The sequence below is a fragment of the Heterodontus francisci genome, chromosome 39 (genome assembly GCF_036365525.1).
Source record: "Heterodontus francisci isolate sHetFra1 chromosome 39, sHetFra1.hap1, whole genome shotgun sequence".
Lineage (NCBI taxonomy): Eukaryota > Metazoa > Chordata > Chondrichthyes > Heterodontiformes > Heterodontidae > Heterodontus > Heterodontus francisci.
Window position 1 is genome coordinate 35,224,731 of NC_090409.1, and position 27,902 is coordinate 35,252,632.

The following is a 27,902-nucleotide window of genomic DNA, read 5'->3' on the forward strand; positions in this document are numbered from 1 at the left end:
ACGCACTCTCTCTCTCACGTACTCTCTCTCACGCACTCACTCTCTCTCTCGTGCACTCTCTCTCTCTCACGCAGTCTCTTTCATGTGCTCTCTCTCACGCACTCTCGCTCACGCACTCTCTCTCACGCACTCTCTCTCAAGCACTCTCACTCTCTCTTGCACACTCTCACGCACTCTCTCACGCACTCTCTCTCTCACTGTCGCCACCTCTCTCTCTCGCACCCTGTCTCTCATGCACTTTCTCCCTTTCCCACGTGCATGCTCTCTCTCGCACTTTCTCTCTCTCGCGCACTCTCACTCTCTCTCGCACTTTCTCCCTTTCCCACGTGCATGCTCTCTCTCGCACTTTCTCTCTCTCGCGCACTCTCACTCTCTCTCGCACTCTCTCCCTCTCTCACTTTCTCACTCTCACATTCTCACTCTCTCGCACTCTCTCTCTCTCGTACTGTCTTGATGTCTCTTGCACTCGTTCTCTCATGCACTCTCGCACCCTCTCTCTCTCTCTCTCTCCCTCTCTTTCATTTTCTCCCTCTCTCTCTTTCTCTCCTTCTCTCTCTCTCCAGTTTATCTCCCTTTCTCTCTCCATCCCAATGGCCTTAACCTTTGGGGCTCTGCTGAACGATGACCTGAATGTTCGAGAGCTGTGATTCTGTGAATCAGTAACTGTCTTGTGTTTTTCCCAAATACAATCCAGGTTTCTCATTGGGATCCACCATTCAATCCCAGACCAAAGGGATCTGGATGTGGTGTGTGCCTCACCCACTAAACCCTGACCACTGCCTCGTATTACTGGACACTGAAGGACTGGGTGGTGTGGAGAAGGTGGGTCATCCTATCTCTCAATCCACTGCTGTGTTTGATGGATCACTGACAACATTCTGTTCAACCGAGGAACGCGCTCGGGTTCTACTTTACCTATTAGATGTTGCAGTACTGGAACAGGTGGAGGCCATTCAGCCCCTCGAGCCTGTTAGACAGGAACTGGAGGAGGTCATTCAGCCCCTCGTGCCTGTTACACAGGAACTGGAGGAGGTCATTCAGCCCCTCGGCCTGTTACGCAGGAACACAAGGAGGCCATTCAGCCCCTGGAGCCTGTTACACAGGAACTGGAGGAGGTCATTCAGCCCCTCGGCCTGTTACACAGGAACTGGAGGAGGTCATTCAGCCCCTCGGCCTGTTACCCAGGAACACGAGGAGGCCATTCAGCCCCTCGAGCCTGTTACACAGGAACTGGAGGAGGTCATTCAGCCCCTCGGCCTGTTACCTAGGAACACGAGGAGGCCATTCAGCCCCTCGAGCCTGTTACACAGGAACTGGAGGAGGTCATTCAGCCCCTCGGCCTGTTACCCAGGAACACGAGGAGGCCATTCAGCCCCTCGAGCCTGTTGCCTGTTACACAGGAACAGGAGGAGGCCATTCAGCCCCTCGAGCCTGCTGCATTGGAAACAAGGTAATGTGCCAGTGTTGTGTCCATTTGAGAAGGGGAGGTAATTGTGGGAAATGATTCAACACGACATCTATTTCCATCTCTCTACAGGGTGATGAAAAGAATGACTCTTGGATCTTTGCTCTTGCTGTGCTGCTGAGCAGCATGTTGGTGTACAATAGCAAGGGCACCATTGATCAGCCTGCAATGGAGAAGCTGCAGTATCCTTTGTGCATTGCTGGCAAGCCAACACTCCCTTAGTTCAGAGAACATGTCTGCATTAAATAGGAGAACCTGCATTGATATAGCAACTTTCACAATCTCAGGACCTTCAACAAGGCTGGCTTTGCGATGCCATTTATGGTCCAATAGTCACTTGATCCTGACTGTGGATTTAGAGGTGAGGAATCATGACAGGGACAAAGTGTCCAAGTTCAGATAAAATGAGAGGGTTTGAGCTTGTGACAAATTCCACAGGTGATTTTTTTTGTAAACAATTGATAATCATAATGCACGGACAATTCCTGATCACGACTGTATCCCAAGATGTTATTGAGGTACATACGACCATACAAATTAGCAGCAGAAGTAGGCCATTCGACCCCTCGAACCTGCTCCACCATTTAACAAGATCATGGCTGATGTGTTTGTGTCTCGAATTCCACACTCCCATCTACCCCCAATAACCTTTGATTCCCTTGCCTAACAAGAATTTTTTAAAATTAATTCATGGGATGTGAGCATCACTGGCCAGGCCAGCATTTACTGCCCATCCCTAATTGCCCTCGAGAAGGTGGTGGTGAGCTGCCTTCTTGAACCGCTGCAGTCAATGTTGGGTAGGTACACCCACAGTGCTGTTAGGAAGGGAGTTCCAGGAGTTTGACCCAGCAACAGTGAAGGAACGGTGATATAGTTCCAAGTCAGGATGGGGAACTTGCAGATGGTGGTGTTCCCATGCATTTGCTGCCCTTGTCCTTCTAGGTGATAGAGGTCGCGGGTTTGGAAGGTGCTGTCTAAGGAGCCTTGGTGCGTTGTTGCAGTGCATCTTGTAGATGGTACACACTGCTGCCACTGTGCGTCGGTGGTGGAGGGAGTGAATGTTTGTGGATGAGGTGCCAATCAAGTGGGCTGCTTTGTCCTGGATGGTGTCGAGCTTCTTGAGTGTTGTTGGAGCTGCACCCATCCAGGCAATTGGAGAGTATTCCATCACACTCCTGACTTGTGCTTTGCAGATGGTGGACAGGCTTTTGGGAGTCAGGAGGTGAGTTACTCGCCGCAGGATTCCTAGCCTATGACCTGCTCTTGTAGCCACGGTATTTATATGGCTACTCCAGTTCAGTTTCTGGTCAATGGTAGCCTCTAGGATGTTGATAGTAGGAGATTCAGTGATGGTAATGCCGTTGAATGTCAAGGGGAGATGGGTTAGATTCTCTCTTGTTGGAGATAGTCATTGCCTGGCACTTATGTGGCGCAAATGTTACTTGCCACTTATCAGCCCAAGCCTGGATATTGTCCAAGTCTTGCTGCATTTCAACACGGACTTCAGTATCTGAGGAGTCACGAATGGTGCTGAACATTGTGCAATCATCAGCGAACATCCCCACTTCTGACCTTATGATTGAAGGAAGGTCATTGATGAAGCAGCTGAAGATGGTTGGGCCTAGGACACTACCCTGAGGAACTCCGGCAAAGATGTCCTGGAGCTCAGATGATTAACCTCCAACAACCACAACCATCTTCCTTTGCGCTAGGTATGACTCCAGCCAGCGGAGGGTTTTCCCCCTGATTCCCATTGACCTTAGTTTTGCAAGGGCTCCTTGATGCCATACTCGGTCAAATGCTGCCTTGATGTCAATTAGCCTTCTTTATTACTTGCTGTACCTGCATACTAACCTTTTGTGACTCATGCACTAGACACCTAGATTCCTCTGCATCTCAGAATTCTGCAGTCGTTCTCCATTTAAGTAATACTCTGCTTTTTTATTCTTCCTGCCAAAGTGAACAACTTCACATTTTCCCACATTACACTCCATCTGCCAGATTTTGCCCACTCACTCAACCTATCTATACACTATCTACAACCTCCTTATGTCCTCTTCACAACATACTTTCCTACCTATCTTTGTGTCATCTGTAAATTTATCTACCATGCCATCGCTCCCCTCATCTAAGTTATTGGCATAAATTGTAAAAAGTTGAGGCCTCAGCACAGAACCCTGTGGGACTCCGCTCATCACATCCTGCCAATCAGAAAAGGACCCATTTATGCATTCTCTCTGTTTTCTGCCATCCAGCCAATCTTCTATCCATGCTAATATGTTACCCACTACATCATGAGCTCCTACTTTGCGCAATAACCTTTTACGTGGTACCTTGTCAAATGCTTTCTGGAAAACCAAGTACAGTATATCACCGGGCTCCCCTTGATCCACAGCACATGTTACTCCTTCAAAGGACTCCAATAAATTGGTTAAACATGATCTCCCTATCACAAAGCCATTCTGAATATTCTCGATTACCTTGAGTTTTTCTAAATGCCCAGCTATAGTTTCCTTAATCATCGATTCTAACACCTTACCCACAACAGACGTCAAGCTAACTGGCCTATAATTACCTGTTTTCTGCCTCCCACCCTTCTTGAATAGAAGGGTTATGTTTGCTACTTTCCAGTCTGATGGAACCTTTCCAGAATCTGGCGAATTTTGAAAAATTAACACCAATGCATCTACTACCTCATTAGCCACCTCTTTTAAGACCCTAGGATGAAGCCCATCAGGACCCGGGGACTTGTCAGCCTGTAACTCCATCAGTTTGCTCAGTACCCCTTCCCTGGTGATTGTAATTTCACCAAATTCCTCTCTTCCTTCCACCTCCTGATTTACAGCTATTACTGGAATGTTTTTTGTATTCTCTACAGTGAAGACAGAAGCAAAATATTTGTTCATTTCATCCACCCTTTCCTTATTATCGACTATTAGTTCCCCATTCTCACTCTCTAGAGGACCAACATTCACTTTACTTACTCTTTTCGTTTTTAAATACCTGTAGAAACTCTTGCTCTTTGTTTTTACGTTTCTAGCTAGCTTCCTCTTGTACTCTAATTTCTTTCTCCTAATTAACCTTTTTGTCATTCTCTCCCGTTCTTGATATTCTGACCAATCATCTAATCTGCCACTCATCTTTGCACAATTGTATGCTTTCTCCTTAAATTTGATGCTTTCCTTAACTTCTTTAGTTAACCATGGATGGTGGGTCCTCCCCTTAGAATTTTTCTTTATAGTAGGAATATAGTTATCCTGAGTGTTTTGAGATATCCCCTTGAATGTCTGCCACTGCTTATCTATTGATCTATCTCCCAGCCTAGTAATCCAGTTCACTTCAGCTAGCTCAGCTTTCATGCCCACATAGTTGCCCTTATTTATGTTTAAAATACTAGTCTTAGACTCACTCCTCTCTCTTTCAAAATGGATTTAAATTCAATCATTTTGTGGTCGCTGCTACATCGCTGCTTTACTCTGAGGTCATTAATTAATCCTGTCACATTACACAATACCAATCTAATATAACCTGATCTCTGGTTGGATCCAGAACGTGCTGCTCTAAGAAACTATCTTGAAAGCATTCTATGAACTCCTCATCCAGGCTATTACTGCCAATCTGTTTTTTCCAGTTTACATGAAGGTTAAAAGCCCCCATGGTTACGGCCGTCCCGTTATCACAAGCACCCAATATTTCTTCTTGTATACTTCGTCCTACATTATGAGTACTATTTGGGGGCCTGTAGACCACTCCCACTAGTGACTTCTTTCCCATACTATTCCTCATCTCCACCCAAACCGATTCTACATCCTGATCTCCTGAACCAAGGTCATCTCTAACTATTGCACCAATGCCATCCTTGATTAAGAGTGCTCCCCCTCCACCTTTACCTACCTTCCTATTCTTCTTGAACTGCATATCCCCTCAATATTCAGGACCCAATCTTTGTCATCCTGCAGCCACATTTCCGTAATGGCTATCAGATTGTATTTATTTGCTTCACTGTGTGCTATCAATTCATCTACTTTGTTATGAATGCTATGTGCATTCAGATGCAGAGCCTTTAGTTTTGTCTTTTTGTTATCTTTGTAACATCTAGTCTCAACTGTTGGTGTGCTATGAGATTTTTTCTTTCTGTCCCTTTCTGCCATTCTCTGACCTTCATTTCCCATCTTACTATTCTGCTCTCCTGCCTTGACTCTACCCCTTGATTTGCTCCATCTACTCAACCTTGATCCCTCACCCGCCTTGTTTAGTTTAAAGCCGTCTCTACTTCCCTAGTTATACAGTTTGCTAGAACACTGGTCCCAGCATGGTTCAGGTGCAGACCGTCCCAACAGTTCAGCCCCCACTTTCCCCAGTACTGGTACCAGTGCCCCATGAACTGAAACCTACTTCTCCCACACCAGTCTTTGAGCCATGTATTAATTTCACTAATCTTATGTGCCCTCTGCCAATTGGCATGTGGCTCAGGTAATAATCCAGAGATTATTACCATGGAGGTTCTGCTCTTCAATTTGATGCCCAGCTCCTCATATTGTCTAAGCAGAACCTATTTCCTAGTCCTACCTATGTTGTTGGTACCTACATGGACCACGACAACTGGATCCACCCACTCCCACTCTAAGTTCCTGTCCAGCTCTCAGCAGATGTCCCGAACCCTGGCAACACAATCTTCTGAACTCAAGCTCTCAGATGCACAGAGCAGAGTCAATCCCCCTCACTATCCTATTCTGTACTCCCACTACATTGCTTTTTGCTCCCCCCACTTGACTGGCTTCCTGTACCACAGTGCCATGGCCAGCCTGCTCATCCACCTTGCAGACCTCGCTTTCATCCAGGTTGAGAGGACCTTCAACCTGTTTGACAATTGCAAAGTCTGAGGCCCCTCCACTACTGTCTGCTCGGTTCCTTTACCTGCCTCACTCACGGTCACATCCTCCTGTCTCTCACTGCAGAACAAAACAGATGACCCTGTTCTTAGAGGTGTCACTGTCTTCTTGAACAAAATGTCCAGGTATTTTTCTCCTTTCCTTATGTTGTGCAGCGTTTGCAGTTCGGCTTACAGATCAATAATCCTGATCCAGAATTCCTCTCACTGCTTACACTTTCTGCAGACGTGTTTGTCCTGGATTGCCTTGGCATCCAGGAGCTCCCACATCCCACATTTACAACATAACACCTGTCCTGCCATTGTTACTTATGCTATTAGTTAATTTACTTTAATTACTTTCTTAATCATTTTCTTAATTAACTCTCACTGTTTACCAATCTACTAAGCTTAACTAGTATAACAAAATGAAACCTGATCATTTCTAAAAGTACCTGAGTTTTGAAAGATAAGTGATAAAACACATACCAACCAATCACCTACCTTGGAGTCAAAGAAAGAAGACTCACCAGCTGCTGGAGTCTGAAAAAGATAGGAAAAGGATCCTCTCTTTCCCTCTCTGCACAGAATTCCCATGTTCACCAAATTCCAGCTTCATTCTGACAATGTCTCACTAAGGCAGATGTCTCTTCTTACTGTGTCCCCTCACTGCCGCACATTTGTCATTTTACTTGTAGCATTGTCTCATAAAATGGGAGCTGAATGTTCCCAATTATCAATCCCCACCCCCCACCCCCAGATCCCACTCCTACCCCATGGGTTCTGGGCCTCCACACCAGCCAGTGGTCAGTTTAAAGCAGAGTGTTTACTTCTCAATTCCTCAGGTCAAGAGAGGTTCAAACTCATCTGGGGTCGCTGTCCTGTCCAATCACATGCCTGGTTTTCTACAATCAAACCAGAGAGGAGTAGCTGTGAAATAGCCAACCAGTTCACCGATGACCCTTTGGACAGGAAACCTGCCGTCCTTACCCATTCTGGGCCTATATGTGACTCCAGTCCCATACCAACATGGTTCACTCTGAACTGCCCTCTGAAGTGACCTAGTGAGCAAGTGGCTGTGGTTCAAGAGCGCCACTGGAGATGGGCAATAAATGGCAGTCTTACCAGTGACATCGATATCCAGAGAATTAATTAAAAAAACACAACTAGATCCTTATTAATAAATTCACCCTTTCTTGCAGCAAACACATTTTAGCTTTATTGCTTATCTGAGAGGAGGCAGTTCCTCGATACATGATCACTCACACCCTCCAGCTCTGGACAGACAGTCACTTTACTCTGTCTGACCCCTGCTAGACTCTCCCACCCGCTCTGTAAACCCATTCCTTAACTACTGTTCAGTTACATCACAGAACTGACTGAGCTCATCAAAGTGAAGTCAGCGGGAGAGGATGCCGAGCTCATCAAAGTGAAGTCAGCGGGAGAGGATGCCGAGCTCATCAAAGTGAAGTCAGCGGGAGAGGATGCCGAGCTCATCAAAGTGAAATCAGCGGGAGAGGATGCCGAGCTCATCAAAGTGAAATCAGCGGGAGAGGATGCCGAGCTCATCAAAGTGAAGTCAGCGGGAGAGGATGCCGAGCTCATCAAAGTGAAGTCAGCGGGAGAGGATGCCGAGCTCATCAAAGTGAAGTCAGCGGGAGAGGATGCCGAGCTCATCAAAGTGAAGTCAGCGGGAGGGGACGACGAGTCCGTGGAGTTTGCCCGGTTCTTCCCGGCCTTTGTTTGGTCCATTCGAGACTTCACCCTGGGGTTGGAGTTTGAAGGCAGGGAGGTGACGGAGGATGAATACTTGGACAACGCTCTCAAACTGAAGCCTGGTGAGAGTGGGACAGGCAGCAACAGAGTGACTGAAGGGCCCAGCAGTGTTAACCCGAGTTCGAGACCATTCCAATAATTCAGTATCACCCCCTCCCCTCCGAACCCACCTCCCTCAGTGACATAGTGTTACATTGCTCTGTTTTCAAACTGCAGACTCATTGTGCCCAAGCTGATCCATGTTGGTGTTTATGCTTCACATGAGCCTCCTCTCACCCTCCTCTTCATCCTCTCACCCTGAAATCTTTATTGGAATTATCAGTATTATAAATACTGGCCAAGGTCATCAGGGAGAGCTAAACTGCTCTCTTCAAAATAATGTCCATAAAACCTTTCACATCTACCTAAGTTGGCAGGCAGGGCCTTAGCTCAATGTTTCATCCAAAAAACAGCACTCCCTCAGTACTGACCCTCTGACAGTGCGGCACTCCCTCAGTACTGATCCTCCGACAGTGCAGCGCTCCCTCAGTACTGATCCTCCGACAGTGCAGCGCTCCCTCAGTACTGACCCTGCAAAAGTGTAGCGCTCCCTCAGTACTGATCCTCCGACAGTGCAGCACTCCCTCAGTACTGACCCTGCGACAGTGCAGCACTCCCTCAGTACTGACCCTCTGACAGTGCGGCACTCCCTCAGTACTGACCCTGCGACAGTGCAGCACTCCCTCAGTACTGATCCTCCGACAGTGCAGCGCTCCCTCAGTACTGATCCTCCGACAGTGCAGCGCTCCCTCAGTACTGATCCTCCGACAGTGCAGCGCTCCCTCAGTACTGACCCTGCAAAAGTGTAGCGCTCTCTCAGTACTGATCCTCCGACAGTGCAGCACTCCCTCAGTACTGACCCTGTGACAGTGTAGTGCTCCCTCAGTACTGATTCTCCGACAGTGCAGCACTCCCTCAGTACTGACCCTGCGACAGTGTAGTGCTCCCTCAGTACTGATCCTGCAACAGTGCGGAACTCCCTCAGTACTGACCCTCTGACAGTGCAGCACTTCCTCAGTACTGACTCTCCGACAGTGCAGCACTCCCTCAGTACTGATCCTGCGACAGTGCAGCACTTCCTCAGTACTGACTCTCCGACAGTGCAGCACTTCCTCAGTACTGACCCTCTGACAGTGCAGCACTCCCTCAGTACTGATCCTGCGACAGTGCAGCACTTCCTCAGTACTGACTCTCCGACAGTGCAGCACTCCCTCAGTACTGACTCTCTGACAGTGCAGCACTTCCTTAGTCCTGACTCTCCGACAGTGCAGCACTCCCTCAGTACTGATCCTGCGACAGTGCAGCACTTCCTCAGTACTGACCCTCCGACAGTGCAGCACTCCCTCAGTACTGATCCTGGGACAGTGTAGGGCTTCCTCCATACTGACCCTCTGACAGTTTAGGGCTCTCTCAGTACTTGCGCTGCGAGCATCAGCCTGTATTATGAAAGTAAGCTCCTGTAATAGGCCTTGAACCCACAATATTCTGACTCAGAGAAGGATAGAGCCTCCCTCTGAGCGACTGACAACCTTGGTTCATGTGTGTTTGGTTTTAACATTTGAAGAGTTGATTTTTTTGTGTGTATTTCCTATCCTCCCAGGCACTGATGTAAATGTTCAGCTCCACAACCAACCCAGGGAGTGCATCAGGAATTACTTCCCCACCCGGAAGTGTTTTGTGTTTGACATACCAGCTGATAAGAAAGTAATGAAAGTTATGGAAAAGACTCCGGACTCCGGGCTGGATCCAGATTTCGTGCGACAGGTCCAGGGTTTTGTGAACTACGTTTACAGCACAGCGCAGATAAAGAGACTGAAAGGAGGCCAGACAGTCAGTGGGAAAAGTAAGTATCAGAGTTCAGAGTTCAAGACAATGCGATCAATACGGAGGACAAACCAAGAGATCCTGAGTGTGAGGGTAAGGGTCAGTATGCCTTCATGATATTAGGACAGTCCCACCACCTACAGCACAGAGCTGGCTTTCGGCCCATTGTGCCTGTGCTGGCTCTTTGAAAGAGCTATCCAACCAGACCCATTCCCCCGCTCTTTCCCCAGCGCCTTGAAACTTTCCTTTATCAAGTATTTATCCAATTCCCTTTTGAAAGTTACTATTAAATTTGCTTCCACCGCCCTTTCAGGCAGCGCGTTCCAGATCACAACAACTCGCTGTGTAAAAACTGTTTCCTCACCTCCCTGGCTGTTTCTTTTACCAATGTGTCCTCGGGTCACCGACCCTCTTGCCAGTGGAAACATTTTCTCCTGATCTACCCTATCAAAACCATTATCATCTTAAACACCTCGATTAAATCTCTCCTCATAGAAAATAGGAGCAGGAGTAGGCCATTCGGCCCTTCGGGCCTGCTCCGCCATTCAAAGAGGATCATGGCTGATCGTCTAATTCAGTACCTTGTTCCCACTTTTTCCCCATATCCCTTGATCCCTTTAGCATTAAGAAATATATCTATTTCCTTCTTGAATATATTTAATGACTTGGCCTCCTCTACCTTCTGTGGTGGAGAATTCCACAGGTTCACCTCCCTCTGAGTGAAGAAATTTCTCCTCATCTCCGTTCTAAATGGCCTACCCTGTACCCTGGTTCTGGACTCCCCAGCCATCGGGAACATCCTCCCTGCATCTAGTCTGTCCAGTCCTGTTAGAATTTTACGCGTTTCTATGAAATCCCCTCTCATTCTTCTAAACTCCAGTGAATATAGGCCTAATCTCTCCTCATACATCAATCCTGCTATCTCAGGAATCAGCCTAGTAAATCTTTGCACTCCCTCCATGGCAAGAACATCCTTCCTCAGATAAGGAGACCAAAACTGCACACAATACTCCAGATGTGGTCTCACCAAGGCCCTGTATAACTGCAGTAAGACATCCTTGCTCCTGTACTCAAATCCTCTTGCAATGAAGGCCAACATACCATTCGCCTTCCTAACTGCTTGCTGCACCTCAATGCTTGCTTTCAGCGACTGGTGTACAAGGACACCCTATCTCGTTGCACCTCCCCCTTTCCCAATCTATCACCATTCAGATAATAATCTGCCTTTCTGTTTTTACATCCAAAGTGGATAACCTCACATTTATCCACATTATACTACATCTGCCATGCATTTGCCCACTCACTCAACTTGTCCAAATCACATTGGAGCCTCTTTGAATCCTCCCCTCAGCTCACATTCCACCCCCGCCCCCCCCCCCCCCCCGCCCCAGCTTTGTGTCGTCTGCAAACTTGGAAACCTTCTCTGTTCAAAGGGGAACAATCCCAGCTTCTCCAGTTTCTCCACATTAATTGAAGTCCCTCATGCCTGGAACCTTCCAGTAAATCTCTTCTGTGAGTTGGATAATTAGAGACACAGGAACAAGAGGAGGCCATTCAGCCCCTCAAGGCTGTTCTGCCAATTGATAAGATCAAAACTGATCTGCATCTTAACTCCATCCACCCTGCCTTGGATCCACATCCTTTTATCCCCTTGTTTCACAAAAATCTACCTGATCAGATTTCAATTGATAAATTGAGCTCCAGCATCTACTGCTTTACGTAAGAGAGATTTCCACACTTCTCCCATGCTTTGTGTGAGGACGTGTTCTCCAAACGTCTCTCCTGAATGGCCTGCTCTGGTTTAAGGTTGTGTCTCCTTGGCCTAGACTCCTCCCACCAGCAGAAAACGCTTCTCTTTATCTACCCGATCAATCTCTTTAAACACCCTAAATACCTCCGTCAAATCATCCCTTCAGTGTTCCAGGGAATACAAGCTGAGTTTCTGCAATCTCTCCTCAATATATGAAGGATAAAACAAGAGAGAGCAGTGATGGGAGGTGTGTGAGAGTGAGGGACAATGTGGGTCACTGATACTAGGACAGTCCCCAGTAAATTTACTCTTGTCACAACCGGTCTCTGATATCAGGTAAATGGCACAGACCATCTACAATTATCTCAGGGTTAATTACAGAGGCTCTGCCAATAACGTATCAATCACACCAGCTATTCCTGGCAGTTCAGTAAGTTCTTTGCTCCTCATTAAAGTGTCAGTGGTTCAGTGGGTGGTCACGGGCTGACGATGTGCAGTGGGGACAGTAGAGAGACACCGGGGAGGGTTTTCCAGCTCATGCCTGCGTGTCGAACTGGTGTTAGCGAGTCTCCCACCTATTAGAGAAACTGCCTGATCTTCACTCACGCCAAAATGCATCAACATGAAAATTAGACAGTCTGTCAATCTTTCTCCTACTGCTCCTCCTCCTCTGCCCTCCACTCCTCCTACTTGTCCCTCCTACTGACCCTTCCTACTTCCCATGCTACCCCATTGCCCTCTGACCTTCCTAGCACCCTCACTCCCTCACTGCCCTCAACTCTCCCCTTTGAACCTCTTCGCTTTCTCCCTCATTCCATTGCGTCCCTTCCCGTCCTCCTCCTTTACCTCATCCTCCTCCTTCTCGTCCTCCTCATCTTCCTCCTCCGCCAACAATGGAGAAGTTTTGATGCCATTGGACTGAAGTGTGACCCAATTTAGGATGCCCCTCAGCAGGATGTTGGGTGAATGCTGGGAGGGTCACACAGGGTTTGGGAGTGACACACGTTGGGATTCTGTCAAATTCCCGCTGACTTTCCCAGCTCCTGCAATTAAAGGGAGATTCCTGCCCGCTCAGTCATTCTCGTCACAAGTTACCAGCACTCATTGTTTTAATGGAACGGATAAGCATGTATATCCAGGAGACACTCCCTGTGCATTCTTGATGTTAATACTTTCCTGACCTGGCCGATCTGCCTCTCTCTCTCAGTGCTGGGGACCCTGGCCCTCACCTATGTGGATGCCATTCGCAGTGGGACGATCCCGTGCCTGGAGAGCACGGTCCATACATTAGCGCAGATCGAGAACACGGCCGCGGTCAGCGAGGCGGTCAAGGCCTACGAGGAGATGATGGGAAAACAAGTTCGGCTCCCAACGGAAACAGTGGAGGAACTATCGGAGATTCACAATCAGTGTCAGTCCCAGGCCCTTCAGCTCTTCATGAAACGATGCTTCAAGGATGAAGGAAAGAAATATCAGCAGAAATTCATGGTGAGTTCAGTTGTATCGGTGCTGTGGACACATGAATCCCTTATGTCAATACCTCTCATAGAATCATAAATATACAGCACAGTAGGAGGCCATTCAGCCCATCGTGCCTGTGCTGGCTCTTTGAAAGACTCCATCCAATTAGTCCCACTCCCCTGCTCTTTCCCCATTGCCCTGCAAATTTTACCCCTTCCAGTATTTTTCCAATTCCCCTTTTGAAAGTTACGATTGAATCTGCTTCCACCGCCCTTTCAGGCAGCGCGTTCCAGATCACAACAACTCACTGTGTAAAAACATTTCTCCTCATCTCCCTCTCTGGTTCCTTTGCCAATGATCTTAAATCTGTGTCCTCTGGTTACTGACCCTCCTGCCACTGGAAACAGTTTCTCCTTGTTTACTCTGTCAAAACCCTATATAATTTTGAATCCTCTCTTAATTCTCCCCTTAACCTTCTCTGCTCTAAAAACAATCCCAGCTTCTCCAGTCTCTACCCAACTGACCTCATTTATCCCTGGTACCATTCTAGTAAATCTCCTCTGTCCACTCTCCAAGGCCTTGTCATCCTTCCTAAGATGTGATAAGTTGGAAGCAGCATTTGATCGTTTTTGGTAAAATATATCCAGAAAATGGAAAGCCTTTTGTCTGCACAAGCTTTACAACCTGTTGCAAGTTTTGATGACGCACTTGTGACGACATTTTCCATTGTCAACTCCTATGTCAACATTTCCCAGTCAAATTTGCTATACCAGCTGTCACGGTGTAGTGACAGGCCCTAGCCACCAGGTGGAGCAGTGGAACCAGCTGCTGAAGTCTTTCTCCTGGTTCCATCATCATGTCATTGTAACTGACCGAGGGGGAAATTCACCAGACGGGAATGTTTTGTCTGTTTAATCCTTTGCTACTGGAGGTTGGGAGGAACATAGGGAGATAGGACCAGGTGGAGGCCATGCAGCCCCTCTAACCTGTTCTACCATTCAGTGAGATCACGGCTGCTCTGTATCACAACTCCATTGACCCACCTTTATTCTCGAATAGCTAACACTGTGACCCGTGTAAGTACTTTGTGTCTTTGTTGTTCACAGAATGGAGTGGCTGAAATTTACAGCACAATGTGTAAGAAGAACTGCCAAGAATCTGTGGACAAATCGACCTCCATCATAACGAAGCTCAGAGCGGTGATGAAAGATAAGATCAAGAAAGGATCTTACACCAAGCCGGGAGGATATGCGGAGTTTGAGCGGGACTTGGAAGCACTGGTTAAGCAATACCGGGCTACACCGGGGAAAGGAATCCAGGTATGGTTTGGAATGTCAGAAACTTTGCTGCCTTGTTTGAGTCACAATCCCAATACATTTGAAGCTGACCGGGACGAGCCCAGCCAAATCTTGCCCATTTGTCCATCCTAACTCACACCAAGTCCCGTTCACCCATCACCCCCTGTGCTCGGTGACCGACAGAGGCTCCCAGTCCAGCATTACCTCCATTTTAGAATGTTCATCCTCATATTCCGATCCCTCCATGGCCCTCACTCCTCCTGAACAAAGGAAACTATGAAGATATGAGGGGCAAGTTGGTTATGGTGGCTTGGGAAAGTACACAGTAGACAGGCAGTGACTAGTATTTAAAGTACTACATGGTTTACAACAAATATACATTCCTCTAAGATACAAAAACCCAACAGGAAAGATGAATCAAACGTGGCTAACAAAAGAAGTTAAAGATTGCATTAGATCAAAGGAAGTGACTGATAAGGTCACCAGAAAAAGTGTAAGCTCAAGAATTGGGAGGAATTTAGAATCCAGCAAAGGAGGACTAAGACACTGATAAAGGGAAAAGAGTATATGAATGAAAGCTGGTGAGAAACAGAAAGACAGACTGTAAAAGCTTCTTTAGGTGTGTGAATAGGAAAAGATTAGAAAGGACAAATGTGGGTCCATTACAGGCAGCGACAGGAGAATTTATAATGGAGAACAGGGAAATAGCAGAGAAACTAAACAATTACTTTGTGTCTGGCTTCACGGAGGAAGACACAGGAAATATCCCAGAAATACTAGGGAACCAAGGGACTTGTGAACATAAGAAACAGAAAGAAACTAGTATTAATTTCGAGGTAGTACTCGAAACATGAACAGGATTGAAGGTTGATAAATCCACTGGACCAGATGAGCTACATCCCAGAGTGTTGAAGGAGGTGACTATAGAGATAGTGGATGCATTGGTGGTTATCTTTCAAAATTCTATAGATTCTGGAAAGGTTCCTGCAAAGTAGCAAATGTAACCCCACTATTTAAGAAAGGAGGGAAAGAGTAAACAGGGAAAACTACAAACTTGTTAATTAGATGTCAGTCGTCTGGAAAATATTGGAATCTATTAAAAAGGATGAGATAACTGGACTCTTGCAAAATAAAGATATGATTGAGCAGAGTCAACATGGATTTATGAAAGGGAAATCATGTTTGACAAATGTGTTGGAATTTTTTGAGGCTGTCACTTGTAGGATGGATAAAGGAGAACCAGTGGGTGTGGTGTATTTGGATTTTCAGAAGGCTTTTGATAAGGTCCCACACATGAGGTTAGTGAACAAAATTAGAGCACATGGGATTGGGGATAATATACTGGCATGGATTGAGGCTATGGCCTATGACGTTTGTCCATCGGTTTGTCACTCGACCTCCCTTCGTCACCCGTGTTATTGAAGCATAAAGAACATGTAAAAATGCACAAACCCATTCCCTCCTCAGGCTGAGCAAGGTCTTCATAGCTTTCGGGAAATTCAAAAGCAGCCTGGGATTGGGGGTAATATACTGGCATGGATTGAGAATTAGTTAACAGACAGAAAACAGAGAGTAGGAATAAATGGGTTATTCTCAGGATGGCAGGCTGTTACTAGTGGGGTACCACAAGGATCAGTGCTGGGGCCACAGATATTCACAATCTATATAAAAGATTTGGATGTGGGATCCAATTGTAATATTTCCAAATTTGCTGATGACACAAACCTCGGTGGGAATGTAAGTTGTGAGGAGGATGCAAGGAAGCTTCAAGGGGATTTGGACAGGCTAAGTGAATTGGAAAGAACATGGCAGATGGAATATAATGTGAATAAGTATGAAATTGTCCACTTTGGTAGAAAAAGCCCAAAAAGACAGAGTATTTCTTAAATGGTGAGAGTTTGGGAAGTGTTGATGTCCAAAGGAACCTGAGTGTCCTTGTTCATGAGTCACTAAAAGCTAACATGCAGGTGCAGCAAGCAATTAGGAAAGCAAATGGTATGTTGGCCTTCATTACAAGGGGTTTTGAGTACAGGAGTAAAGAAGTCTTGCTGCAATTGTATAGAGTCTTGGTAAGACCAGACCTGGAGTATTGTGTATAATTTTAGTCTCCTCATCTGAAGAAGGATATACTTGCCATAGAGGGCGTGCAACTTGGGATGGCGGGATTGTCTTATGAGGAGAGATTGGGAAAACTGGGCCTGTATTCTCTAGAGTTTGGAAGAATGAGAGGTGAACTCATTGAAACTTACAAAATTCTTACAGGGCGTGACAGGATGGATGTAGATAGGATGTTTTCTTTAGCTGGTGAGTTTGGAACCAGGGGACACAGTCTCAGTATAAGGGGTAGACCATTTAACACTGAGATGAGAAGGAATTTATTTACTCAGAGGGTGGTGAATCTTCGGAATTCTCTACCCCAGAGAGCTGTGGAAGCTCAATCATTGAGCATGTTCAAGACAGAAATCGATAGATATCTGGATACTAATGACATCGAGGAACATAGGGAGAGCGGGAAAGTGGCATTGAGGTAGATGATCAGCCATGATCTAATTGAATGGTGAAGCAGGATCGATGGGCTGAATGGCCTACTCCAGCTCCTACATTCCTCTGTTCCTATGTTATCTCCAGCCCTACAATCCTCCTCTATCTCTGTTACCTCCTCCAGCCTTACAACCCTCTGAAATCTCGGTGCTCTTCGAATTGTGGCCTCTTGGACGTCCCTCTTGAGTCTTCAGCTGCCTAGGCCCTAATATCTCTGTATGTGGCTCGGTGTTAAATTCATGCGGCGAGTGTCTCCTGTTCTTTGGCCTTTGACGTTTGCCGATCGGTTTCTTACTTGGCCTCCACCTCCCCACCCCCCCCACATCCCCACCCCCACCCCGTGTTATTGAAGCATAAAAAACATCTGTAAAAATGCACAAACCCATTCCCTCCACAGGCTGAGCAAGTTCTTCACAGCTTTCAGGAAATTCAAAAGCAACTCTCGGAGTCTCTGCGACAGGTCGATGTGAAGATAATGGAGGGAGAGAAGAAGCTCGCAGGTACGGTTTCTCCAAAGCACAAGAAAACCGGCGGCCAATCAGTGCTGAAGCTGGAGATGTGTCAAGGGTTCACACTGGGGTCGATGGCCATACTGGAGTCAATGCCTCTTTCCTTCTCAGAGTCATCCTTTACAAGGAGATTTAGAATCTGACAGTGTGGATTGAGGCCATTCAGCCCATCGTACCTGTGCTGGCTCTTTGTGTGAGCTGTCCAATTATCCCCACTAATCCCCATTCATTTCCCATGGCCCTCTTTCTCTCCCCTTGTGGGACAGGAGCACTGACCTTTCGAACTTATTTCTGGCAGAGGTGTTTCAAATTATAAAATGGTTTGATGGGAGAGGTGTGGAAAGATGTTGTCACTTGTGGGGAGACGAGAACAAGGAACCATCAATATCAGGGAGTCACTAATAAATCCAATAGGGAGTTGGGGAGAAACGTCTTTACCCAGGGAGAGGTGAGAATGTGGAACTCGCTAGCACAGGGAGTAGTTGATGCAAATAGAGTAGATACATTTCAGGGGAAGATGGGTAAAACAGAAGGATTAGATTATGAGGCCAGGTTACACAGACTGGGCTTGTATTCCCTGAGTATGGAAGATTAAAGCTGTTCATTGGAGGTGTTTAAGATGATTAAAAGATTCAATAGGGTCGAACGAGAGAAACTATTTCCTCTGGTCGGGGGGAGAGTCCAGAACAAGGGGACAGAACCTTAAAATTAATGCCAGGCCATTCAGGGGTGATGTCAGGAAGCAGTTCTTCACACAAAGGGGAGTGGGAATCTGGAACTCTCTCCCAAAAAGCTATCGAGGCTGGAGGTCAAATGAAAATGTCAAAACTGAGATTGATAGATTTTCATTGGTTAAGGGGATTAAAGGTTACAGAACCAAGGCGGGTAGAAGGTGTTAAGATACAGATCAGTCATGATCTAATTGAATGGTGGAACAGTCTTGAGGGGCTGAATGGCCTCCTCCTGTCCCTATGGCCCAGCATGAGGGAGAAATAAATAGGAGATGCTGATCGGGTGAGATGAGGTAGGGTGGGAGGAGGCTCGTGTAGAGCATAAACCCCAGTATGGACCAGTGGGGCTGAATGGTTTATTCCTATGTTGTTAAATCTGATGTAATTCCTCTTGTTTTCTTTGAGCAGCCAAACGGGAGAGGGAGAAACTGGAAGAGCAGGAACGGAAGGGGATGGAAGAGGAAAGACAAGCTGTTCAGGAGCTGCAAGATGACCAGAAGTGGGAGATGGAGGAGAACCTCACACAACTGCGAAAGAAGGTAAAATGGGACCAACTCAACTTGGCCCAGGGGCATCAGAAGGTCCTGGAACAAAGGCAACTGGAGGACCAGAAGCGGGCAATGGAGGAGAACCTAGACCAACTGCGAGAGAAGGTAAAACAGGACCAGCTCAACTTGGCCCAGGAGCATCAGAAGGTGCTGGAGGACCAGAAGCGGGCAATGGAGGAGAATCTTGCCCAACTGCGAGAGAAGGTAAAACAGGCCCAGCTCAACTTGGCCCAGGAGCATCAGAAGGTCCTGGAGCAAAGGCTGCTGGAGGACCAGAAGCGGGCAATGGAGGAGAACCTAGCCCAACTGCGAGAGAAGGTAAAACAGGACCAGCTCAACTTGGCCCAGGAGCATCAGAAGGTGCTGGAGGACCAGAAGCGGGCAATGGAGGAGAATCTTGCCCAACTGCGAGAGAAGGTAAAACAGGCCCAGCTCAACTTGGCCCAGGAGCATCAGAAGGTCCTGGAGCAAAGGCTGCTGGAGGACCAGAAGCGGGCAATGGAGGAGAACCTAGCCCAACTGCGAGAGAAGGTAAAACAGGACCAGCTCAACTTGGCCCAGGAGCATCAGAAGGTCCTGGAGCACTGGCTGCTGGAGCATCAGAAGCTGCAACAAGAAGGATTCCAGGACCGTGCGGAGAAAATGCAGCGAGAGATAGACTCCCTGAAGAAGCAGCAGAAAGACATGGAATCCCCAACATATGTGGACAAGGTTCTCGACATGGTCTCTCTGCTCGTGCCTGACTTTTCTAACGTCATCGCTTTTGGAGTCAAATTAGCTGAAACTCTGTGGAAAATATTCTACTGAATGTGCTTTCTGTAGTATAATGTGAGAGACCGGACATTGGGTTGTTACTGGGTGAAATATGCTAATCAGGCTGTCCACCTCATCACAGGAAGTGATGTAACACCACGTGTGTGAAGCCTCATGTCCAGGCTTGGAAGATGTAAACCTCAGTATTAAGACGAGTTTAATAAAGCTCCCGTTTCAGACTCTTCAGATACTCTGTACTAGTTTAACAGTAAGCAGAATATTACACTTTCCACCCTTGGCCGATCCCTTGGTGCTGGAGTTTGGAAGGTGTTGATCAACAGTTTTATCTTGAGGGGGTAAAACTGCCCTCCAAACAGCAAAAGGGCCTCTTATCCCCCAAACTGTGATTCACTAACACAGTAAGAGACAGCCTGGGGCTAGTCCGCAGTGATTCACCGGCATGTTTAGCAAGAACGCTCATCGCTGACTTCAAACTAAGTCTCGCTGAGAGATCCAGCAATCTCTGTGGTGAGAATTTCCCCTCCATCACTGTGTAGTGGGACTGGAACTGATTGCTGTGTTCTTTACTGGGGATTCCCAGTGTGGAGCTGCAGTGATGTCATCAGGCTGCCCAAGCAGCCAAACAAATTCAAGGATTTTCACAGGCCCCCAACCAGGAAACAAAAAGCAAAAAAATAAAATCACTGAAAAAATTTCTCACGTGGAGCAAATTAATGATTGGGACATACACTTTTAAAAATCAATTTGGGGGATGTGGGTGTCACTGGCAAGGCCAGCATTTATTGCCCATCCCTCATTGCCCTTGAGAAGGTGGTGGTGAGCTGCCTTCTTGAACCGCTGCAGTCCATGTGGGGTAGGTAGACCCACAGTGCTGTTAGGAAGGGAGTTCCAGGATTTTGACCCAGCGACAGTGAAGGAACGGAGATATAGTTCCAAGTCAGGATGGTGTGTGGCTTGGTGAGGGACTTGCAGGTGGTGGTGTTCCCATGTGTGCACTGAGGGTGAAGGTACAAGCAAGAATATTCTAATAAAAATATTTTAAAAAGAAATTGTTAAACATTTAACTTAAATCTGTGAATTAATCATTCAACAACACTCCACGAATATAACATATTTTCAGTTTTGATGAATCACATCATGGTTAAACACTCTAATGACAATGTGGGAACAGGAGTGTTGAAATTCTGACTGATTCCAGTGAGTGCCGGCTGTGAGGACGGGGATGAACAGCTCAGCCTGGGTCAGAGTCCTGAGTGACAGAGCACAGCTTCGGGATTTCTGCACTAATCTGCGTCTGCCTGACATCCTGAAGTTGTGGGCAGTTTCAGAGGGTTAATGACAGTCAACACTGACAGTCGGCTGCTGTTTTAATCATTAACCTCAACAGTCATTGCAGTAGTGTTGCTGGACATAAATCTTTGTGTTTCAATTTACTGCTTTAATTGGGGAGGTGGTGGCGTTGGGGTAATGTCACGGATAGTAATCCCGAAGCTGAGGTTAATGCTCTGGGGACATGGGTTCAAAACCTACCACAGCAACTGGTGAAATTTGAATTTGATTAATAAATTTGGAATTAAAAGCTAGTCTAATAATGACCATGAAACCATTATCGATTGTTGTAAAAAAACTCGTCTGGTTCACTAATGTCCTTTAGGTGAGGAAATCTGCTGTCCTTACCTGGTCTGGCCTACATGTGACTCCAGACCCAAAGCAATGTGGTTGACTTTTAAATGCCCTCTGAATGGCTGAGCAAGACACTCAGTTGTATCAAACCAAGGGAAATTAGGGATGGGCAATAAATGCTGGCCTGGCCAGCGACGCCACATCCCATGGATAAATAAATAAAAGGTACAGCTACAGAGCATCCATGATTTTCTGATAAGTGGTTTGCTATATAAAAAGCTCTGCCAGATATAAACGATAATTTGTATTGGTCATACTTTCATTTTTCCCCAAAATATAGTTCATTCATAAAATTTGTAACAAATATATAAATAAGCAGACCAATTTGAATTGTTTTGTTAAGGAAGGATGTAAATGCATTGGAGGCAGTTTAGAGGAGGTTTACTAGATTGATACCTGGAATGAGCGGGTTGTCTGATGAGGAGAGGTTGGACAGACTGGGCTTGTTTTCACTGGAGTTTAGAAGAGTGAGGGGAGACTTGATTGAAGTTTATAAGATCCTGAACGGTCTTGACAAGGTGGATGTGGAAAGGATGTTTCCTCTTGTGGGGGAGTCCAGATCTTGGGTTCACTGTTTTAAAATTAGGGGTCGCTCTTTCAGGACAGAGATGAGAATTTTTTTCTCTGAGAGCTGTGCGATTTTGGAACTCTCTGCCTCAGAAGGTGGTGGAGGCGGGGTCATTGAATAGTTGTAAGGCGGAGGTCGATAGATTCTTGCTAGGCAAGGGAATCGAAGGTTATCAGGGGTAGATGGGAGTGTGGAATTCGAAACACAAACAGATCATCCATGATCTTATTGAATAGCGGAGCTGGCTCGAGGGGCTGAATGGCCTACGACTGCTCCTAATTTGTATGATTGCACATTTTAATGTTTCTCCTCCCTCAGGAGATTGCCACAGAATATGCAGATGAATTTTTGCAGCAGCCTTTTAGAATCTGGTTCATCGTTCATTACATTTTGGTTCCTATGAATTCTCCATTACTGTAACTGTCTATTTCTCATTAACTTTGGTTTGTGAATGAACAAATTGAAATAAAAAGCTTGCACAAATGAAAACAGTGGAAATCCAGCAAACCGGGACAGTTAGAAATAAAACAACAACAGAATACAAATAGATTGATGTGAGGGGCAGGAAGGCTCTCCGAACAAACATTTGGAAGAGATATCAAAACTATCAGTTTTAATAAATACATGAAGAGTCAGAGAGTGATGGGAAATGTGGGCCCGTTGGAAACATATAAAGGATTTATAATGGACAAGGAGGAAATAACAGACTTGTTAAATGAGTACATTGTATCCACTTTCACAGTCCTGGAGAGGACACAACCGTTAAGCATAGGAACCTAAAACATACTGGAGCAAATACTGTGTCTAGGTATCTAAATACCCAGGGTCCAATGGCTTTCACTGTAAGGTATTAAAAGGGGGAGGGAAAGGGAAGGAGGTGGGGGGAAGGGGAATGGGAGGGGAAGGGGAATGGGAGGGAAAGGGAAGTGGGGGGAAGGGAAGGGGGGAAGGGGAGGGGAGGGAAAGGGAAGGGGGGAAGGAAGGGGAGGGAAAGGAAAGGTGGGGAAAGGGAAGGGGGAAGGAAGGGGAGGGAAAGGGAAGGGGGAAGGAAGGGGGGGAAAGGGAAGGGAGGGAAAGGGAAGGGGAGGGAAAGGGAAGGGGAGGGAAAGGGAAGGAGAGGGAAAGGGAAAGGAAGGGAAAGGGAAGGGGGAAGGAAGGGGAGGGAAAGGGAAGGGGGAAGGAAGGGGAGGGAAAGGAAAGTGGGGGAAGGGAAGGCAGAGAAAGGTGGGGGAAAGGGGAGAGGGGAGGAAGGGGAGGGGGGAGCAAGGAGGGGGGGGGAAGGGTGATACTGGGCATTGAGCTGCATGGTGTGCTGATTCTGGTCACACACCAGCTGGACATTGAGGGAGTGGAATCCCTTCCGGTCGCGGTGCATCACAGAGTTTACATGCGGTACCGACAATGCGATTGCACGTGTACCATATCAGAAAGCCTGCAATCCTCGCGAAGCAGCGTGTTTGCTCCACCTGATTCTTCCTGGCAAGACAGATTGAAACGAGGTCCGCTCTCTTTGAAAAATGTTACAAATATCACCTGCTCCAGCGTGGAAGGAACCTGCGTATCTTGGCCATAGTCACTTTGACAGCCACTGATAGTGCTGTCCTCGTCCTGCTCTAAGGCTCCAGTGTGGGTTGCAACAATTGGCAGATTTCAGTCACCACTGTTTCTTGACAGTTTGAGACAAGGAGAATTGTGCTCTGTTATAATGTTGCGAAGAATTGTAGTAAGCTTGAGCATTGGGAGAGTTTTAGAAAAGAGCAAAGGATGACCCAAAAATGGATGATAAGGGGAAAAATAGACTATGAGAGTAAATTGGCATGAAATATTAAAAACATATTGTCAGAGCTTCTACAAGTTTGTAAAAAATGTGAATAACAAACTTAACCCTTGATTCCTTGGTAGCTGAGATGGGAGAAATCAAAACGGGGAATAAGGAAATGGCAGAAACATGAAACCAAATATGTTTTGTTTGCTTTCACAGTAGAAGACACAAAAAGCAAAACTAGTGGAGAACCAAGGGCTAGATTTTCATTAGAAGTGGGAAACAAGAACCGTGCCTGGTTTCGGGTCAGAAACCTTCCTCTGGTGGCAAACTGATGGATTCAGGTTCAGATTTTCATTGACCTTCATTGGTATGGAGACAGGTTTCCTGTCCACTTCGAGCCAATCGGGTCGGGAATGGAGCTCAGATCAAGTGTGAGGCTCATGAAGACGCCCCATGGCAGCCGTCACTGAGGCTGCTGGTTGTCCGAAGGGAGACATCTGCGTTTTGTGCCAAAACCGTCCACAGCACCAGAGAGAAATGAGATGTCAGAGGAGTTGGAGGCCTGGCTCTTGGGGCAGGGCAAACCCTCACTTCATCAATGCCGACCTAGATCTAATGCTGAAAGCTGTGAGGGAGAGAAGGGAGGTCCTCCTCCTTGAGGGTGGCAGGAGGAGGCCACCTCATGCAGCAGGGGCACCTCTCTGTTTGGTGGTATCCCCCTCCGCCTCCACGTGCTCCTCCTCTCTTACCTCCTGCTACTCTCCCACTGGGTTGTCTCCTTCCAGGGCCTCACTGTCCTCAAGGTCCACACTTCTCTGGAGGGCCATGTTATGGAGAGTGCAGCAGACCACCACAATGACAGAGAACCTTGCAGGAGGGTATTGGAAGACACCACCCGACCAATCCAGGCACCGGAATCACATCTTCAGAAATTCGATGACTTGTTCCATGGTTGGCCTGCTGAGCAGGTGGCATTGGTTGTTTCACCTCTGTGCCTCTGCCTGGGGCTCCTGTACAGGGGTCAGCAGCCACCTCTTCATGGGATTTCCCTTGTCCCCATGGATACATCCATGCACTTTGGGGATGGAGTGAATATTCGAGGCAGCCTGGACTGGTGGAGGATGAAGGACTACCTCAATGTGTGCACTCGATTTTCTGACAGCTGCCATGACTCCTTCATCCTCCACCAGTCCAAATTACAGTCATGAATCTAAATAAAGGAAACTATGAGGCATGAGTTGGCCATGGTGGATTGGGGAACTTTACTAAAAGGGTTGACAGTGGATAGGCAATGGATAATATTTAAAGAAATTGTGCATGAATTACAACAATTATTCATTCCTGTCTGGCACAAAAATAAAACTGGAAAGGTGGCTCAATCGTGGCTTACAAAAAAAATTAGGGATAGTATTAGATCCAAAGATGAGGTGTATAAAATTGCCAGAAAAAGCAGCAAGTCTGAGGATTGGGAGCAGTTTAGAATTCAGCAAAGGAGGACAAAGAGCTTGATTAAGCGGGGGAAAATAAGAGTAAACTTGTGAGGAACATAAAAACTGACTGTAAAAGTTTCTATAAATATGTGAAGAGAAAAAGATTAGTGAAGACAAATGTAGGTCCCTTACAGTCAGAAACGAGGGAAATTATAATGGGGAGCAGAGAAATGGCAGAACAACTAAACACATACTTTGGTTCTGTCTTCACAAATGAGGATACAAATAACCTACCAGAAATGTTAGGGAACCAAGGGTCTAATGAGAGGGAGGAACTGAAGGAAATCAGTATTAGTAAAAAAAATAGTGTTAGGGAAATTAATGGGGTTAAAGGCTGACAAATCCCCAGGGTCTGATAATCTACATCCCAGAGTACTAAAGGAAGTGGTCCTGTAAATAGTGGATGCATTGGTGGTCATCTTCCAAAATTCTATAGACTCTGGAGCAGTTCCTACAGATTGGAGGGTGCCAAATGTAACCCCACTATTTAAAAAAGGAGGGAGAAAAAAACAGGGAACTACAGACCAGTTAGCCTTACATCAGTAGTGGGGAAAATGCTAAAGTATATTATAAAGGATGTGATAGCAGAACACCTGGAAAACATTGGACAAAGTCAGCATGGGTTTACGAAAGGGAAATCATGATGGACAAATCTACTGGAGTTTTTTGAAGATGTGATGTATTTGGATTTTCAGAAGGCTTTTGATAAGGTCCCATATCAGAGGTTAGTGTGCAAAATTAAAGCACATGGGATGGGGGGTAATATACTGACATGGATTGAGAATTGGTTGGTAGACAGGAAACAGCGAGTAGAAATAAAGGTCTTTTTCTGGGTGGCAGGCAGTGACTAGTGGGGTACTGCAGGGATCAGTGCTTGGACCCCCGCTATTCACAATACATATTAATGACTCGGGTGAGGGAACTAAATGTAGCATTTCCAAGTTTGCAGACAACACAAAGCTTGGGGGGGCAGGGTTGGTGAAGTGAGCTGTGAGGAAGATGCAAAGAGGCTCCAATGTGATTTGGACAAGTTGGGTGAGTGGGCAAATGCATGGCAGATGCAGTATAACTTGGATAAATGTGAGGTTATCCAGTTTGGTTGTAAAAACAGAAAGACAGATTATTATCTGAATGGTGATAGATTGGGAAAGGGGGAGGTGCAACGAGACCTTGGTGTCCTTGTACACCAGTCGCTGAAAGCAAGCATTCTGGTGCAGCAAGCAGTTAGGAAGGCGAATGGTATGTTGGCCTTCATTGCAAGAGGATTTGAGTACAGGAGCAAGGATGTCTTACTGTAATTATATAGGGCCTTGGTGAGACCATGTCTGGAGTACTGTGGGCAGTTTTGGTCTCCTTATCTGAGGAAGGATGTTCTTGCCATGGAGGTAGTGCAAAGAAAATTTACTAGGCTGATTCCTGGGATGTCAGGATTGACGTATGAGGAAAGATTGGGTCGACTAGGCCTATATTCACTGGAGTTTAGAAGAATGAGAGGGGATCTCATAGAAACGTGTAAAATTCTAATAGGACTAGACAGACAAGATGCAGGGAGGATGTTCCCAATGGCTGGGGAGTCCAGAACCAGGGGTCACAGTCTCAGGATATGGGATATGCCAGTTAGAACTTTGAAGAGGAGAAATTTCTTCACTCAGAGAGTGGTGAACCTGTGGAATTCTCAACCTCAGAAGACAGCGGAGGCCAAGCCATTAAATATATTCAAGAAGGAGATAGAGATATTTCTTAATGCCAAAGGGATCAAGGGATATGGGGAGAAAGCGGGAACAGGGTACTGAATTAGACGATCAGCCATGATCTTTTTTGAATGGTGGAGCAGGCCCGAAGGGCCGAATGGCCTACTCCTGCTCCTATTTCCTATGTTTTGTTGTCGCAGACCAGTTGGACATTGAAGGAGTGGAAGCCCTTCCTGCTGATGGATCTCACTGGCCGGTCGCTGGGTGCTTTGATGGCCACATGGGCACAATTGATGATGCCTTCCACCTGGGAGAAATCCAGTGATGGAGGCGAAACTCTTCTGGCCCTACGAGGCCCATCTGTATCAAAGTGGATGCATTCCCCACCCTCCTGAATATGGCATCCATGACCTACCTGATGGTATGACGAGCTGCTGACTACGAGATGCCACCCAAGTCCACAGCTGATCCCTGGAAGGACCTGGCTGCATATAAATTCATGGTCACAGAGACCTTGACAGCTGCAGGTAAGGGACTGCCACGGGGGCTGCAAGACCTCAGATCAGTGCACAAAGGTCTGAGACCATCTACCTGGATAGGCGCTGCCTCCTCTGACACTGACATCTGTCATTTGCAGGTCGCTGACTCTTGGGTAGTAGACCCCATGTCTTGGACAGTGCCTTCTTCCTATTCTAGCCCCCCCTCCACTGTGTTCCTCTGGCCTCCGACTGTCCAGGAGGTTGCATCTGCCGCAGCTCATCCTGGCTGCTCTGTCCAATGTCAGAACAGCCTGTTCCCTCAGCTGGGCTTTGTACGTTCACCAGGCCTTCCCCTGCCAACCCCAGCTGCCCCAGTAATGCCAGCGGGCTGGTACCCCTTTCCAGATTCTGACCACTCACCACTGAGAACAGAAAGTCTCACAGCTGAAGCAGTGGCTCCTCTGTAGCATGTTTGGAGCAGATGAGCTTTATTTTGGACCTCTGCATCATGTTAATCAATCCTTCCCATATCCCTCACGGTCCACTGCATTGTTTGTGTCTTCTAAACCCTGCCATGGTCCAGACAAGGCATTCTGCCAATGCCCTTCCTCTGAAAATTCAAACCTGCTCCAGACAAGCC

The 27,902-nt window shown here is 46.7% G+C and overlaps 1 protein-coding gene across 1 annotated transcript; it reads left to right on the plus strand.

Moving 5' to 3' along the window:
- Positions 1 to 609: 609 nt before the first annotated feature.
- Positions 610 to 20,910, plus strand: LOC137352722 (guanylate-binding protein 2-like). The gene is made up of 8 exons (XM_068018465.1): positions 610 to 822; positions 1,538 to 1,647; positions 7,698 to 8,173; positions 9,751 to 9,993; positions 12,932 to 13,212; positions 14,292 to 14,504; positions 17,422 to 17,524; positions 18,673 to 20,910. Exons 1-8 carry the CDS (start codon positions 742 to 744, stop codon positions 19,617 to 19,619), a joined length of 2,454 nt encoding a protein of 817 aa, XP_067874566.1. The 5' UTR covers positions 610 to 741; the 3' UTR covers positions 19,620 to 20,910.
- Positions 20,911 to 27,902: the final 6,992 nt, after the last annotated feature.